This window comes from Clinocottus analis, unplaced genomic scaffold, assembly GCF_023055335.1.
Source record: "Clinocottus analis isolate CAN_PGR_092001 unplaced genomic scaffold, fCliAna1.0.p SCAF_25, whole genome shotgun sequence".
NCBI lineage: Eukaryota > Metazoa > Chordata > Actinopteri > Perciformes > Cottidae > Clinocottus > Clinocottus analis.
Genome location: NW_027175987.1, coordinates 5,461,856 through 5,480,893, shown reverse-complemented (window position 1 = coordinate 5,480,893; position 19,038 = coordinate 5,461,856). Strand labels below are relative to the sequence as shown.

Sequence of the window (19,038 nt, the reverse complement as noted above, 5' to 3'; positions counted from 1 at the left end):
CACAAGAGCATAGAATATATAACAACAGTTTATTTTTAAAAAGATTACTTTCATATTGTATGTTTTAAAGGTGCTAATGCTTTCCTTGTGATTATACAGGGAGAGTAATATGCATTATAGTAGGTGTTTCAATAAATAATTCATACTGTATATAAAGTATATAATTTTTAAATTCATTCATCAAAATATCATTTTATTCATACATGTTTGATTCATTGATAAATAAACTAGAACAGACTTCCTTTGTACACTTGTTGAATTAAAGGAGTGAAGAAAGAAATACTGATAACCTTTATGAACCCCAACCAATGATGCTGCGAATAACATTTCATAGTGTGAGAACTTGATCTCTACTGCAGAAGACTAAACACATCTATACATTGATGTTATCACACTCACAAAGCTCTATAAATATGGACAGTTCATTGTGTCTGTATGCCTTGAAAAGTCTTGAAAATATAACTCAATTCCTCATTAAAATTGAACTTGGTTTCCTCAAAACTAGAACATAATAAAAACGTCTTAATGTAATTGAGAAAAGTCTTGAATATTTTCTCTTGCCTACTGTAGGCAGTAATGCTTAAATATTATCATTAGAAATTAGTATTATATACTGCTGGGAAGTGCTGTAAAAATGTAATACAATAATGAATGATGTAAGGCCATATTGTCCTTATTTTTAAGAACCAGTCTGAAAGAAGATCAAATTAAATAAATAATACTATGAATAAATGATGTAAAATACAGTAATATAACAATTAAACACTCAAATAACATTATTTAAAAAAGTATCATAAAATGGCCATTAAGTTGATTGCAGATCAATCTTATTGAACATTCAAGAATGTTTTTTAAAATGTATTTTGAATTAAAATCAGTCTTTTATTTCACAAAAACAACAATGTATTTATATTAAATAATGCCGCATTGGTTGTGTGTTCAACACAATCAAACACAATACAAAATAAATACTATTGTAAACCTGTAATACACTCTATTGGGAAAACGCATAAAAATAAGATGAGTTTTCTGGATTATTTCACACATTATTTAATAGTTAAATATATGTTTGTCTTTATTAATGATTAATATGTTTTTTTTTTCAAAATGCCATATTGTAAGTGATTTTTAACACCTTGGGTCTCCATATGGAAAGCATTAAGAGCAAGGCTTTGTAAATGTAGCACTAAGCATATTAAAATGATTGATTTCACTGTTTTTTGATTTGGAACCTGAACTTATAGAGCTATAATACTTTACAGTATTTAACATATAGTCACTTTATAAATGTGTGCTTAACGATGTATTGATGTGATGGTAACCATGATCAAGTGTCAACACTAAAAGGCAGGTGGTAAAAGCAGACAGCTAGCTTTACTGGCTGGGGTTATTGAAAGTGTTACCAGTACATTTATCATTTGTAGAAGCTATAATTACAAAATGACTACAGAATATATCTATGATTAGCCGTTGCAGCAATGTATCAGTATTCAAGCTCAAGTCAGGGCACATAGAGGAGAGAGAGATTAAATGTATTACATCTCACCCTCGTTTCTCTGCTCGAGTCGCGCACACTCACTTGTTCTACGCAAGAAAAGCATCTGGTGTAGAATATATACTGATATATACATCACTTTTTGTTTGTTTGCAAAGTTGCAGATTTTAAAAGTGCACTGTAAAAATATTGCAAGGAAACCTCATGATATATTTCATTTTTCTACGTTAGTGGGAGCGGGAAAAAAAAAGCACTTTCATGTATTTCATGCACACAAATGAAAAAACAGCATTCAGAAAAATAAATGTAGAGGATCATGCGATCAACCTCGATCTGTTCCTCACTAGCATGCGTTAAGCTAGGTCAAGTCACCTGAGAAGGTATAGTAGGTAGGTTCTACAAAAAGAAATCTGTCATCAGGCATCCTATCTCAATGCGCTGCAGTACAATGTATACAGTAGAAGTTTATATTTTAAGCTAGCCATTTAAAGTTTCCTTAAAAAAATACATTTTTTAACACAACTACAGTATCTTTAAATGCAAAAAAAAGCACTGGCCTACAACCTTATAAGAAAACTAGAGTTGATTTGGAAATCACAACTTAGCAGACATCTTGTTTTGCATTTCTACAACACACAATTGACAGAAAAGACAGAATATGAGTTAATATTTTAAAATGTAGGAATACTGGCCTGAAGAACTCCCGTGTCTCTCAACAATCTCTCACGGAACTATCGGAGATTGGGTGTTTCTTTTATGGAGAAAAAAGTGCGTGGAAACTAGTCTTGGATGTGCTGAGACTGTGATCTCAAATGAAACACTAATAGTGACGGTGCTCAGCATGCTGGACCAGCGTGCTTCTAGCCAGCAGCGTTAGCACACAAGCTACAAGATAAAAGCCTGAGGAGGATTTAAGAAGCAAACACTTAGCTGACACAGACGTACAGTAGGAGCTCTCTAAAGGTGTCTAAATGTAGCTGTGCCACTCTAACAAATAGACGCAAGCAGGACTAAGTCTACAGCCAACATGCTATAATGTTTAGTCCTGCTGAGACTGATGAGAATGTCATGAGTATGACAGGTATTTGGTCACAATCCAAAGCATGGAACATGAGTTTTGGTACCAAATGTCATTGTGATCCATCAAACAGCTGCTGAGACATTTCAGTCTAAACCCAAGTGGTGCCCCGACCGACCGGCATTTCCATCTATAAAGCCGTGTTGCTAGCGTGGCTGAAACTAACTTAGTAATTGAATGATAATTTAATATTCAAGTGATGGACTACTGAATAGACATATTATTTCAGCAAAAAAGCCACACTTTCTTTCATCATAATACAATCTCTGAATACATTTGTGCGGGCACTCCTGCTTTGGTCTCATTGCCTTTGCCATTGTGTGGTCCACTGTCAGCCCCCGCCGATGCAGACTGCTAGTGGTGTGCACATATGTGCTGTCTCACTGGGCTCCTCCGCCTCTTAGATCTATTAAACATCATGGGTTGGCCACAAAGACTTTGCCAACATTTTTATAAGCATCTGACTGCAGTGGTACCTGTTTCAGCCTAAAATATCATCTTACTTGTTATGTTGAAAGCACAAGTGGATAACATATTAATGGGACTGGCTGGACAACAGTTACAGTTTGCCAGTTGTGCGCTTAAAAAAGTTTTCTTCTCAAAGTGCAGTTAAGGTGAGTTTGAAAGTGAATATTCGTTGTGATTTGGGACATATAACTTATATCTGATAGCAAAGCTTGATATGCTGTATGTCAGTACACTTGGTGGGTGCAAATCCGTACCGCGACAACACAGGGTTATAAAACATGACGGTGACATTTTAGAAGGACACTATGTGTGTATCGACCACATTTCTCTCTTGTGATGCTCTCCCCCAGTTTCCTAATGAAACACTTCTTCTCATACAGACCGTGACATCAAAGCTGTACGGTTTGGATGATAAATGGCTCTTCTACTGGTCTCTGGTTTTCACTGATAGCGCTCTTTCAAAGCACAGAATCACCACTTCATTTTGGCCCACCAATGCAGACTGGGACAAACAGAAAATTCATAATGGCAACATAAAACATGACCTTTTGCATAGGATCTGAGAATAAAAACCTACTTTCTACAGCAGACCAAGAACACGCCTGATAAACACCAAGTTGCTGAGCTATACAGAACAGCATATTATCTCTCATTTACTCTCCTGGACGGCCAGGAACGTATGTTCACTTCATAGGGTGACTTTCAAAGAAACGCCAGTGACGTAGAGAAGCCCAACAATGCATGTTTTAAAGTTTTGCTTCCGTGGTGTTCATAAGTGTAAAATGATGTGTCACGAGATTTGGATCCGCTCCAAAATGTACTGGTTCTTCCTCGGTCTTTGCTAGACTCTTCCACCAAGTTTGATTAAAAACCTGTCGAGTAGTTTTCGCTCTTTTTTTTCTGTAATCCTGCTGACAAACATACCGGAGCAAAAACATAACCCTCCCCGGTGGAGGTAATAATCACTGGCTCTATACCATCATGTGTTTTGTGGATTCACAACAACTTCATGTTTTCATGTGATTTAAAGTTTACAGATGGTAAAACAACTTTTGAAATATGGGTAGTATCCTGCCGAAGCTTACATAAGTATACAAATTCTGCATGATGGCTGAGGCAGACTAATTTAATTCAATGTATGAGCTTCGTTGCCCGTGGAGGATACAAATGATACAAATGACTGCATTAAGAAATACCCCAAGCTTTCTTAAGTCATGGCTACCTAATTCAGTGTACACTGTATTGAAATAAATAATGGGAAGAAAATGTGAGAATGATGTGTAAATCCAATGTGAGGGTCACTGAAGCTGTTTCAGAAAAGGAAATATACATGTTTAGACTTTTAGACTAAAACTTGTTTTGTTGTTGAAAGTTTCCACACTAATGAAGGCTTTGCAGATCAATGCTGCCCAGCGTTTGTGTGTATTTCTCCAACTAGTCAGCATAAAGGGAAGAAATAGAAGCTTGAAGCAACCCCACTTCTCTCTTTCGCCCCAAACAAATATTGTTGTTGGCATGCATTTGAGTTTACAATTGAGTTTGCACATTCCACTTGGGTTGAGGAAGATCTGTTTGCCTGAAATGCAAAGGGAAAACTTCTTAAAGTATGCTAATTTTTAAACAAGAAAGTAATGACTCATGCAGTATTGTTATTATCCATCACAAGAGGATGAAAACAAGCCAATAACATAATTTTAAACTCCAGGTCATATGGTTCAGTCTTTATCATTTGCTCACTAAATCCATCCTTCAGGGGGTCAAGACAGTCTTGAGTCTTTGAAAGTAATTGGATAACAAACCTTTTCATTTCTTTCTCAAAAACTCATCTTTTCTCTACAAACAGCATGTGAGGGTTCCTGTGTGAGATGCTCATACTGTCTGCCTGCCTGTCTGTTCTGGCTCAGCTCTGTTCCACTGGATGAGTCAGTTTTTAATTGATGTGTTCTCTAAGGCATTGCTCGTACAATCTTTGCCCGTCCTTGTGCTCTTCAGGGAAATCACAAATTGCAGTGCAAATCCATCACAAAGCAGTTACTTCTAGCACTTGGAGGAACCTGTATTCAGACCTGCTCCAAGTACTTGGACGAAAAATACGACAACTTTGACGACTGTAGATAATTTGTGACGTGCATGAAAACCACACTGTGGTCTTTAACATCAGATCTAATCCATTCCGATGTGTGCACTTTGGGCTTTTGGCTGTAGGGTAGAAATTGAAGGGTAAGTAAGAGGGGAGATGCTATTGTCACTACCTCCCATTCCTCAAATGTCTAGGTTGAAGGCCCGCATGAGAAGATCCAGGTCGCCAATATTTGCAGCCTGGAAGAGTTCGGGCTGGTCCATCATGGATAAAGCTATCCTCAGCGCAGCCCAGATGTTTCCAGACATCACTTGGTGAGACTGCTGGCGACTCCGGCTCTTCCTCTGAAGGCTTAAGGCAGTCAGGAAGTTACTGGCTGCCTCTCTGGGGAGTAAAAACAACAGGAATATGTTTGCTTTAGGGTATTCTGTGTAGGTTAAGGTCATTTTGCAATAGGTCATCCTGTGGCGCAAGATAAGAGAAGATACAATAATCCTTTATTAGTCCACAGTGGAACAGCAAAGTGGTTTGAGCAAACAAACAAACAAACGACATGTTGTGTACCATGGTTAGGGTGACCATATCCATAACACCAAAAAGGAGGACACTATGCGGTATTTTGTGAATGATTGCATAGGACGTTTTTGGGTGCAGTTTGATTTCATTAAGTGTGAAGAAGGGCATGTGAGTCGTTACAGTTTGCTCATTTAGTCCTTTTTTTCTGAGTTTAGTAATCTTACTTTATGGTTTTCATCACTGTAAAACCTCACCACAATGAGTTGGCTGTATGTCGTTAGTCGGTTTAGTTTATATGGAAGTTAGCTACAACAATACACATGAAAATGCCATCCTGTTACCGAGCTTTGAATAGGAATGTCCATTACACTCGTATTCAATTTGTATGGGTGTAAACTATGCAAAGTTAAGCTAACTTGGCATGTTAAGTGACAGTTAGCAAGCCGGCAAGCACAGAAAGCTATTGGGACTAACTTGCTCTTGCACGCTTCTGGCTGTCATGTAAGCTTGACAGTTTACCACCTCAAATCCCTCTGTCAACAACAATCAATGGCTTTTAGGCTACATAGGGATGCATAGATGACCTTTGCTTTTCCTCAGTGATGTGACTGGGCAGGACCATGTGGATGTGTACGAACTGTGTTCGTTTGACATCTCTCTGACTCCCTTGGACTACTAGCATGGGACTAATTATACCTTTATTATTAGTGCTTGGAGCAGAGCTCTATATAATATTAATATTAAAAACCTGTGGGGTGCGTGTTTGTGCAGAACCTTTAAATGCATGCTGGTGATCCTACGGCATGTGTGCGATCCAGTGTATTTCCAGAAACATGTTTACCATCATTGTTTCTAAAATACACATTGTTAAATTTCTTATTTGTAATTGTTCAATGCTTTTAGCACCATAAACCAAATTTGGTTCACTTTATTTTGTTAAGATGAAGACAGATTGAACATAGGCGACTCCTGGCTACTACAGGTAAGCAAGGAGAATACGTTCTTTTTCTGTTATTTAAGTGAACTAACTATTTAAACAGCAAGTCCTTGTTATGCTTTGTGTGGATGTTGTAAACGCAGCAACACCTGTAACTTAAAGCTAAAGACTCTACTCCATACTCTATTTACAACACATCCTTTTTCAAATGGAAGCCCCTTTGCGCCACTCATTTGCTGGCAAAACTTTTGTTGTGCACATTGTCACAAATACTAAAACTGTAAATTAGGTGGCTGCCTTTGGGAGTGAACATTAATAAGGTAATTACATGTTGGCTCGAGGAGTCAGTGATTGAACCATCAAAATGAGTCTGACCCGCTCAGCTACAAATGCTGACTGCTGCTTTTCTGCAACAAGCTAAGTATTCACTGCTTGTTGGTCAAACGATCTAAATTAGATCTAATATTATAACTTACTTTTGGATGTTGTCTGGCAGGTTCATAATGAGTTCATAATGTTCTTGATTAAGGTAGAGAGCTAGTTGTGAAATATAAATTCTCATGTTTGGGTATTATGAATGCTGAATTGTATTTCCCTCTATATTTTTGCCAGCTCACACAATTAGCTCTGTAATACTAACTTTATGGAAAGGCCAACAGGTCTTTTGTCACATACGATAACATACAAATTTAACATTTTCATTACCTTTTTTTTAAATATATAATTGACCAAGCATTCAAGGAATCTAATTTGAAAGCAATTGCTGTTACAGTCAACATATATGTATGTGCTGCTGATCATCCTATATGCTCATCACAAGATAGTAATACAAGAGATTTCTTTTGAGCTGGAATGATTAGTTGATAAGCAATGATTTTAATAATTAGTTAATTGTTTCAGTCCTTTTTCAAGTAAAAATGACAAAGATTCCCCATTTGCAGCCTCTTCAATGTGCAGATTTAATGCTGACTAATCATATTTAAGGTTTGAACCATAGCGGTAATAAAACAAGAATTCTAAATACTAAACAGTAAACAGTGCAATTGTCACTATTTTCGGACATATTTATCACTTATTTAGAACAATATAGGCAGATAAATTGATAATCACAGCCTTGATTTGCTGAGTTTCAATTTGTACCATCCTGACTTTTGTTTATGCGACACTAATTAACTCCACTCCACTTCTTTAAACAGGTACAATAACTAACTCTCTTCTAGTCCCAGGTGACTCACCTGTGTGCCCCCAGGTTAATACAGCTGATGCCCAAGTTGTAGCGGGACCTAATGAACCCCGGTTGCAGCTCGAGGGCTCGCGTATAAGCCTCCACCGCTTCCTTACTCCGGTCCCCGTTCGCCAGTGTGGCCCCCAGGCGGTTCCACAACAAGTAGTCCTGGATAAAGGGTGAGTGGTGGTGTTGGTAAGCAATGTAAAATGTTGAAGATAAAAAATATTTTTTCGTAAAGTTCACTGTGCCATGTGTTATTAAGACGCTGTTATTAAGACACAAATATTCCTGCATCTATTCAATATATACTCAATGGCAATTCCTTTCTGTCTCCATTTAAAACTAGCCAGCAATGTCTCGTTAATGATCTCTAAGTCTTAAATGCTTTCCATCTCTGAAAGACCTGGCAGGTGACTGTCTTTAATAGGAAAGTGCAAGTGAAATGGAGCTGAATAATCTGCCACAGCTCGATAATATTAAGTTTTGTAAATGGGAACACAGCAGTGTGCGTGTGGAACATAATTCTGTTGTTAATTTTCGACGCACAAATAACAAGGAAGTGTTTGGAGCATTATGCAGCTCCCTGCTAAGAAGTAACCTAACAAGGGTGTTTTAAGGAGAGTTGAGTTACATCACACTGTGTCCTTGCTGTTGTTTCCCACCTGCAGGTAGACAGTCACACACAGAGGTCATGGTCTGCTCCAGTATAGGGGTCCTTCATCTTTGGCTAAGCCTAGCAGCAGGATATAATTATCTCTCTTTGTGTTCAGAGCGTCTTTTTTTCCAGCAGGGGAGCAGATATTACCAATTCAAATGTGGGAGGTTGGATTTAACAGTGAGTAATATTCTTGCTGGCCTGGGACAGTGCTGGGAGGACAGAGAGTGATTTGCACAAGGAGATGCAAAGATTGGGGGGAAAGTTTGTGGTTGTAATTATGTGTTTATTTAGTTTGTTGTGGACAAAATATGTGTCAAAGTCTGGCTTTAGTGTTTTTGTATTCATGTGTGTGTGTGTACGCGCTGTGATCTGGCTCTACTTTTGAGAGCAAATGTGTGCCAGTCCAGAGTTCATAAGGCCAGATTTGGCAGCTTCTTTCTTTACATATTGCTGTGACAGTTTGATATGCTTCATTGCATCTGTTTGCGTGAGCTCTCCCCTGATATTAGTGGCGCCATCTCTGCGTGGATGTGTACAAGCTTGAGGGCTTCATGCTGTATGTGTTTGCATGAGAACATGTGGCGTGTGACAGATCATGGTTTCAAGTGTGCGTTTTAGTGTCGTGTGTGGGTTTTTTTCTTTTGCAAAAATTTGGTGCTTAATGTTTCAGTCAGTTTGATCAGTGTATGGTCCAACAGACGCAACATCCCATGCATATTGTTATTGCAATTATAATTAATATTGCATATATATGTATGTGTATATATATATATATATATATATATATATATATATATATATATATATATATATATATATATATATATATATATGTGTATGTGGGCTCTTACTACAAAGTAAAAAAACAAAACAGCATATCTGAGTAAATACATTTAAGCTTGCATAATCCAAGATTATAAGTATGTATATATAGATGTTACTGATTATCACAAATCCTGTATTTAATGGAAATAAGTACAGTATATTCCATATTCGGAGGTCTAATATATTACAAATGTACCATTACATATTACCATTGTAATATGTAATATATTTTCAAATGTACCATAGTAATAATGGTACCATGTACCATTATTACCAATAATAACGTATGTTGCGCAATAACTTAAAATCGCTTATACATACAACAGTATTATGGTTAGTTTTAAGTGAATTGTGATTTGGAATGATAAATGCCATAATATAACTATATTTTATGGAACTCCTTCCAAACTCTTGTACATTTTGGATTTTGGAGAAAAGTACTATTGCATCACAGTCATAGTTTCTGTTTATATTACATCTGATATATTATATATATTATATCTGATTTCTTTAATTACTGAAATAACAGCTTGTACAGGAACATGTTTGGATCACACACGTGTGTGTGACGACCTATCAACAGCCACCTGGTCGGATAGGAGGACCAACCAGCGTCCTCTGATTTCCAGTTTTGTAAAATGTATCCGCTGTGAATATTTGACTGAGCCTCTGATCATTCATGAATATTGTTTCATGAAAGGCACAGAATTTACATCATTGGCACAACTTAGTGCCAGCTGGAGTCAACCAGCTGTCAGACATGTTGTCTCTGGAAGCAAACCAAAGCATCCATGTGTTCAACGACCACAGCTTACAGTGAGCTTAGTCAGGCCGGTTTTGACATCTCTACCAGCGAGACCCAAGTATGTACTGAATAGCAACAAACATGTTGAAATCTCAGAGAATAAGTTATATTTGCACGGCGAGCTGTAATTGGAAAGTACTGTATGTTTTGAGGTGAACTGACCCTTTAAGAATATGGCGATCGACAACATTAGTACTAAAATCATACTGTATGGCACATTCTTAATGAAAACAATATATTGTTCTGTATTGCACAATACACAGTATATGAGAACCTCTCTGTGTATTTAGATTTTTGTTGTATTACAATATACTGTATTTCCAAATATGTCAGTATACGCAATGCTTGTTTCATAAGTGATGGCAAAAAAGGGAACTACTTATGATTTAATTATGTATTTGATTTCAGATGCAGATTTAAACTTTTTGCCTGTTACATTTACAAATTAGGTCATTTGCATTTTGCACTTGCATCTCTTGCATTTTGCATCTGTGCCTCTGACAAGTGTTTGTGCAACTACAGCATTCTGTGTAATCTGCATGTTTCCGCACGTGTGAGTGTGTGTGTGTGTGTGTGTGTCCTACCTCCGGCCGAACTGACAGGGCCGTATTAAAGGCCTCCACAGCTTTGTTAAACTCTCCGCTGAGGTTGTAGAGCACTCCGAGGCCGGTCTGCAAATCCGGGTCAATGCTGTCAGAGTTGTGCTGAACTGCTTCCAGGAAGAGCTCCTTCACCTCGGGCAGCAGGGCGCTGTGGACACGCACGCACACGCGCACGCACACGCACACACACAGAGCTATGGATTAATGTGAATTAAGGCTGGTGAGGGAGCGCTCTTCAGATCTCAGAGCTATAATGTGCACTGTACTGCATGTCAACTTATATACAGAGTGTAAGAAAACAAGGGTAAATAAGAGTTTAGACCAGCAGGGAAGACCTAGTTGGCCCTGATGGCCCACCATTGGTGTACATGAAGGCAAATGCTCCAAAGTGAGACTGACATCGTCGCGGTGCACAAGCGTTCCCAATTGCCCATTTTTGTCAGTGCAAGACGGCAAAATATAGTGTAACTTTTGGAATGCTGCATCATGCACTACTTATCATGTACTAGAGGAACAACCAATCACAGCTGGCAAATACATGTTCTACTCAGAGCTTTATGCTCGGCCGTGCTGACTATTTAACTTGCTTCGTCCAAGGACGTCACAACTTCTGGTTGAAAGGTCGACCAAACTGACACAGACAAATGGAGCAGGAAAGCCACTGTGAAAGATTTATGGTGCTAGAAATCCATTTATCTTCGTTTTGACTTGCTTATTTGAGTCAGCACCTTAGATAAAAGGATGGCTACTCTTTTCCACCTGTTTTTAGATGCACTATGTCCACGCACCATATATGTACATAAGTCTTTAAATTCTGATCAGAATTTTACTTTACAACTGGATTGTTTACAACAGCAAAGTCTCGATATAAAATCACTAATATCTTACTGGAAACAAATCTAAAATGTCAAAGAAATCAATCATAATACTGAGTGAAGTTGAGAGAGAATGAAGAACGCAGACATCCATCTGTATCAGTCAGACTTTTAAAAAGCCTTTCTATATTGCCAAATGGAGATCTTTTAGTCGCTGTTTGTTGAACCTTTTTGTATTTGTTTCCTTCATCCTGTCCTCTGTCCTCCTCCCTCTGCTGAGGTGATTCACTACCTGCAGGGACCTCTGGTAGAAGGTTGAGGGACTGCTTTTGCTAAGCCAGCACATAAGTTTACAAGAATTTGCCAAATTAAAGAGACATGACAAACTACGCTAAACAGCTAGACAACATACAAACAATGTTTGTTCTAGCTTCTGCACCCAAGGGTTGAGCTGCGTCTTTACTTTTTTATTACTCCTTGTCAGAAACAGTGCATCATCACTTCACTCCTTCCATTCGTCCCTTCACAATCTCAATACAAAGCCCAGGACAAATTCACTGGAACACACGTCCGAAACTCGTGTTTTATAGTACACCTCTTGTTCAAATGGCTGGACACGCACCAAAAGCAGTATGATGCGTGTCCAATTGCTTTGATCGTGAAATGACCACACCGGTTTGTGTGCTCTCTACAGAACAGTGTCTCTAGTCAACCCAGCTAAAGATTAATTATTGATCATTTATGCCATATCAAGAATAACAAAAATGTTGAGGGCTATCTTTAACATACAAAAATGTTTGCCTAAATATTTTTGGTTGTGGTGTTGGTATTTCAAATTGGCTAATTCAAATAGGAGCATCTGTTGACACACAGCAAATTGCCAAGGATTGCCAGATTAACGCTAAATTAACACGTTAATCTGCCCAGCCCTAGTTTTTAACCATGCCTAAATTAAAGGATTTTTCTCGTTTGTCATGTTTCAGCCTTCTGTGATGTTCGTAGCATGTTGATAATGAAAATACAATGTATTGTTTAGCACGAGTACTCAGTCACTCTGAACTAGATGAGAATGAAATTCAGGTTTGGTATTTTAATATTGGTCTTTTTGTTTGGACGATATTTTTTTAAAACCTCTGCCAGATAAAGAAGTTTAAAAAAAGTCCTGTCTAAGCAACGTTGTTGCAGGTTCATACTATAAAACCTATATATATAGCTCAATACTTTATTCTGAAGTATTGTTGTTGTTTAACTCCCTGCCTATTCAGTCTTAGTACTCCACCTTTCGTATCTGCCCACGTTGGGAGCCGTAGACATCCTACGTTGGGAGTTTGGGGATCCCGTCAGGTGGGTCTTGCCCTTCAGCAGGTGCTTGTACTTTGGATGGTGTCGCAGCCAGCGAAGCAGGGCCTCGCAGGCATCATTTCGCATACCAGTGTTGGTCAGGCTCACTGCCAGAGCCATGAGGGCTGGGAGGTTGTTTGGGTGGAGTTCCAAACACCTGGATGGAGACAGGACCCAGGCATGGGCGAGAAGAGATGGTGTAAATTGTGCACTTCAAAGGCAAATCTAGATTTGACAGGCTTTAATGAGGACAGGCCAAAGCAAGTGAACATCAGGTGGAGGCTAATGATTTCTGAATGGATGAGCTGCACCCCTCCTGCTCTGCTCTCCTGCAGGGGACACGGTTCGCATGCTGCCCTCAGCAGCAGGGTAAGATGATTTGCATTCGGATTGCATTTAGTAAAAAAAAACAAAAAATGCTCTTGTGATTGTAGCAGGCCAGGAGATGTGCATCTGCAGCGGGCGGCTTGAGTTATATATCACCAGTTATATAATTCTGAGAACTGCCACTAAGATCTATGCTTGCGTTTGTAATTGAAATGGGGAGAAGAAGCAGCACTATGTGAGAGAAACAACTTGGATTAGTTTAAAAACGGGTTGACAGGCCAAAACAAGATTTAGCTTTCATCGAAATTATTTTCAAGACAGATTTGCTCCAGTTGATGCAGCAACTTTCTGAAATCCCTCATGATCTCAGTCAAACTAAATTAATTCAATCCCCCTCTGTAATGTGCTGTGGCTGAAGATTACATAAACTTTGGTGAAGGCAGATCAAATCCACTGCACACACGTTCAAGGATATGGTTTTCTGTGCAACATGTGCACCATGCGTACGAGGTGTAAAAAAGGAAATATACATTCAATTAATCCATAATTTTCAGTAAATCCAATGTGAGCAGACAACCATATTATCCAGGGACATATCCCGGATTTAGCAGATTTGTTTGGGTGCAGAACTGGCCATCCATTAAAAGATGCAACACAACCACACATCAGTCACATTTGTGCATTTACAGTTCCACACAGCACTTCAGAACATGTGTCAGGTTTTGTTAAGAGCTGTGGAGACAAAGATCACATGGTTGCATCAAAGGTGAAGGACAAAATAACCCAAACTAAGCAAAATTAGCCAAACAAAATGTTAATTTTCATTGCATTTTTTACGTCTGTGTGGCAATATTTAATGAAGTGGTTAAAAGGCTGAATAGAGCAGGAAAACATGGTGCTGGCCAACTGAAGTGTTGCCAGCCAGAGTAGCAACAACAGGAGAAATGCCAGTTAAACATCTAATCTCACTTCGTACCCAAACAGTCCTCTAACAGATGGAGCTATTACATAATAAATAAACTAAAGTGTACACCAGGCGAACTATCGGAGATCTGACTACCGTTTCAGAATATCCACATGTCTATTGGATTAAGCGAGAATCTTGCAGGAACAGAACAATTAATTATTCAGATCTTGTGGAATCCCAATTTATGTAGAACAGCAATTACATTTTTATATTTATAAAAACCTAATGAGAAACACTCTCATTAGGTTTTATATTTCACAGATTAATGTCACAACTAAAATAGGGATGGATTATTTTTTTCCCTCAATGGCTGTGTTTTCAGGTGACTCGTTCTGGCTTCAGCAGTGTTATCAATGAAAGTGGGCCACCTCCCATTGAGGAGACCCTGGCTCTGTACAATCACCATCCATGTGGAGGGGTTCTATTTTAGGAATAAAAGTCGCAGAATGTTTCCTTACAATACCTAGTTAGTAAAGTTAAAAAGTTAAAAAGTAAAGTAAAATGTTGAGTTCTCTTGCTGCCATATAGTTAATTGAAATCTCTCAGGCAAATTTCATAGGAAGAGCTTAATCTTTTAACATTTACACAAACATATGGTGTCTCCGAGCAGCTGACAGATTTTGTATTCTAAATGGGAATTTGTTGCAGTTGTTTCTCCTTACCTCTGGAGGGAGACGATCGCTGCCTGCTCGTTCTCATTTTCCGCCTGCGTTGTCCCCAAAACTTGCCAAGCCTTGAGGGAAACAAAATACAGGTAACAGTAAACAGCAGAGTGGAAACCTGGAGCCGGTAATCTTTAGGGGAGGAAAGAAACTGTTACAGTAGCTCAGCATCGTCTGTCACACACAATGAGTAAAATCCAGCACAGAGCGAATGATACCAGTGTTTCAGACACATCAACACAGAGGAGCTGCAGTGCATTTAAACATTCAGAACTCCACCAGATGGAAAACCTTCGTCAGGTAAAACGAGTGCGCATGCAATTATGCTTTTTAAAAATGTGTGCGTTAAAAGAAATTGTTCAGCTTTGAGGGTTTTCCTGACAGATATCGAAACAACCGAGACGTAGAAAGCCACTTATTATTCAAAACAAAAGATAACAAGAAAAAGAGATTATCATAAGGTCATGATGTACCTTACTGACTTGAGCTTGAAAGCAATGTAACATTAACTTTAGCCACGTTATTTAACCAAGTAGGAATGTGCTGCCTAGCGGCTGCCTACAGCTAACTATACCTAGTTCTCTTGCCGATCGCATCATGGATTTGTTGTTCGCAATGTCGCAATTTTCGTGAAAAAAATAAGGAGTACGAGCGTGTTTAAACACAGTCGTGCAGTACTCGTTTGCATATGTGCAGCACCGATAGGGCAGGATATACAGATCAGGTAGCAAGTTACATGTGCCGTTGTTGTAATGTGCTGGTAAATCATATGATGAATTCACATTGAATTGGGGCATTGACTTCTCACCAATACCCGATCCAGCATTTCAGGCTGTATTTGAGTAATTTCTGAACAAATGGAACAAATTTAATTCATAATTATAAAATAAGGAGAGAAGCAGCAAATCCTCACACTGGGGAAGTTGAAACAAGCAAATGTTTTGGCATGTTTTTGCCAAACTGTGTGAGGGGCACTGTGTTAGATCTTTGTGCCAGTGTTGATAGTCCGCAGACATTCATTCAAATGTAAAGTACCCTTGATCAGCACAAGAGGGCACACAATGATATAACTAACCCTTAAATCCTCTGTATATGTGCCTGTAAGGGCACACTTAATAACCTGTTCTAAGGCTAATCTTTGTAGATGCATTTTTGTTCCACTCAAAATGACGGTCAAAATTTTTTTCTGAATGATTCAGAGGTCTTCACAGTGGGGCAATAAGCCACTAAGCGGGCTAGGAGGAATTTTGGAATCGTATTAGTTCCATACACCGTGGGATAATCCTCTCCCCGGAATAACTGGCACATTTCTATATTCCAGGGGATTCCAAAAGTACTTTGTATGAAGGCTTTGCTCTTTCAGCCTGCAAAGAGGTCACTTCTTTAGAAACGAGGAGAATACAAAAAAGGAGAAAAACCTACGGATTGGGCCATTATTCAGCTCACTGGGCAAATGGAAATTCTCATCAAGAATATGAGCAATGTGAATATTTTTGCTACAGTAAACAACTCCTTTAACAAGAGGGGCAAATAAACCCTCTGCCCTCTACAAGCAGTCAGTGTCTAGCCTGTGGGTGCTGCCTACTAAATCTGCTTCACACAGCCTGTGTGGTCAACAAGGTGTTCTTTTTCGCTAGATTCTCTCAATATATGAGGATGTTATTGGGGTTGGATGTAGCCATACGTTTGCGTTGTAAATCCAAAGGCTCCTGTCAGGTTGACCAGTGCAGGACTAAAATTTGATTGACCATCTGTGCTGTAAATTTACTTCCATCCCCCAGCTGTGAATATGAATGTATTCACGGTTAACTTGCCCGGAAAAAAATACAGAAAAAAAAAAATATGTGTGTGCGAAATGAATTCACCTCTGAATCTTGAGGGTCCTGCAAGACAGCTCCTTCCAGCAAAAGCACAGCGTTTTGCAAGTCTCCCTCTCGTGACTTCTTTTGTCCCTCTTCAAATGCGTTAGGCAAGTCTTTATAAGGATTATCTGTGTGGAAGTAGTAGCCCTGTCAGCAAAAAAAATAAAATAGGGACAGTGGCAATGTCAGTTTCTCTCTCTTCCATATTCAAATGCAAACCAGGGTGACTGTCCTATGCAGTCGTGTATTAAAGCAATGCTCCAGCTGCAGGAATTGATCTTTTCTGCCTCACATCAAACCTGGGCTAAGCTCCCCGGGATTTATCTGTTCTCTTTAAATGTTACACTTTGCATTTTCCAACTTTGATTACCCTGGTGTGTTGTTGACCGCTTCTGAGGGTGATGACTTTGAAAGTGCTTTTTCTTTAAGAACTAGTTCTGCACTGGGATCAATCAGAAAGCCCAAAGGTCTGATCTTGTATGATTTCATGATATAAGAAGGTCAACTGGTAACGTATGCTGCTCAGCCATATGCTCTGTCCTCTGAGACCCACACACATTACATCATAAGTGGTGATGCTATATGTAGAGGATAGAATATAGGCTATACTATAATAATTATTATTATTACCCTTTTCACAATAATTCCTATTCCAAAATGTTCTATATGTATTCATTTGGGGATAAAATAGTACTTGACATACATCTAATAATTAAATACATTTAACTTTTAATTTGTTAAAGTAATGTTAAGGACATGAATTTACTAGCAAACTTTAAAACAAGACAGCTCTGCATATTTTTGTCTCTGAATGACAGCAAACACACACGTTTATAATTCAGAACCAAATAATACATCAGCGGCTTAGAGATGATCACATTAGCTTAGCATAAAGACTGGAAATGAGGGAAAACAGCTAGCAAAAGGATTAACAACAATTGTTGTGCTTCCAGTCTTTATGCTAAGCTAGGTCAATCACTTACTGGTTCTTGCTTTGTGATACAGACATATATGAAATTACTCTTATAATTTAACTTTCTGCAAAAAAAAAGGAGTGAGTGCATTTCCCTCAATGTTGAACTCTTTTTTTTCATTTTTTGGGTGGAAAAATCAGGGTAATTGTGTGCTCTGTCCATATAAGTCCCACTTTTGGAGTTATGCATTATTCAGGTAAGTTTCTACACAAAGTGTTATTCAAAAGTGCATTTTTGTTTCCAAATGGTGCTTGTGATGGCCCCTGAGTACTGCATAACTCATTTTACAAGACGGGCATGCATTGTTTACTCTACAGAGGCCGTCAGTACTGTATATCGTCATCAAGAAACATTTCTGAACATCATAGTGACCTTCTCATGTGGTGAGACAGAGGAGGGAATCTGTGCCTGCTCGTTTTCAGTCAGCCAGTTCCGCCGAGCAAGCTCTTCCCACTCCGCCTGCATCTTATCCCAGAATTCGGTATCTGACTACAAGAGAGAGAGAGAGAGAGAGAGAGAGAGAGAGAGAGAGAGAGAGAGAGAGAGACAGAGACAGAGACAGAGAGACAGAGAGACAGAGAGAGAGAGAGAGAGAGGGAGGTATAGATGAGGGACGATTGGAAGGAGGAAGAGAAAAAAGGAGGAAATGAGTGCTTCTGTAATTTACCATCATCCCACTGTTGGAAATGTCACGTCTGTCCGGCTCCCTGACTGTGACGTATGGACCTCCGTCCGCGATGACTCATCACATTTCCAAGTCAAGTCAGAGCTATTTGCACTTATAATGCAAACAAATGTGTGGCCACACCACAGAAAATCAATACACAAGAGGAGAACCAGTACTTACACTTTCACCTTTGTTGAAAGGTCTTTTTAAGAATACAAATGAATATTTAACAAGTATCACTGTTTTCTGATGCGGTTAAAGGTGACTTTACAATAATTTCATTATAGCTGTAAAACCTGGTATCTTCATATATGATCTGCTAAGAAATGTACAAAATGCTCATTTTATTTCTTAGAGACAGAAACTTTGTAATCATGCATGTGAATAGACTTCACATTTAGGTGGTCAAAAATTGGGGGCCTTAATTTCTCTACTTGTTTGACATTTAAACTTATTCGTTGGCATTTCAGTTAGCGGACCAATCGGTGAAGGTTATACGTTGAATATGTCAATCCACTTTCTGGAATACATTGTCATGTTCTATCCGACAGGAAATTGAGCTGCAAGTTATTGCAAAGAGACAACATTTGCACACAAGTCCAAAAGAAATCATGAGCGGACTCTTCTTAAAAGAGTTAATGCTAAAAAACGGATTGTGCACATTTCCACATTAAACTGATACCAGAAATAGTTTTATACTTTAACAATCAACATGTGGATGAGGGTTCATA

At 38.6% G+C, this 19,038-nt stretch overlaps 1 protein-coding gene across 3 annotated transcripts in view; it reads right to left on the bottom strand.

The window, feature by feature from the left end:
• Positions 1 to 887: 887 nt before the first annotated feature.
• pex5la (peroxisomal biogenesis factor 5-like a) overlaps positions 888 to 19,038 on the bottom strand; it is an 85,296-nt gene continuing 67,145 nt past the window's right edge. For all 3 annotated transcript variants that reach the window (XM_068591551.1, XM_068591552.1, XM_068591553.1), the window contains 7 exons: positions 18,013 to 18,129; positions 16,670 to 16,813; positions 14,805 to 14,875; positions 12,787 to 13,005; positions 10,675 to 10,840; positions 7,810 to 7,967; positions 888 to 5,505 (listed from right to left, as the gene is read on the bottom strand). In XM_068591551.1, coding sequence (XP_068447652.1) covers positions 5,304 to 5,505; positions 7,810 to 7,967; positions 10,675 to 10,840; positions 12,787 to 13,005; positions 14,805 to 14,875; positions 16,670 to 16,813; positions 18,013 to 18,129 — 1,077 coding nt within the window. In that variant the 3' untranslated portion in view covers positions 888 to 5,303. The remainder of the gene's footprint in view (positions 5,506 to 7,809; positions 7,968 to 10,674; positions 10,841 to 12,786; positions 13,006 to 14,804; positions 14,876 to 16,669; positions 16,814 to 18,012; positions 18,130 to 19,038) is intronic.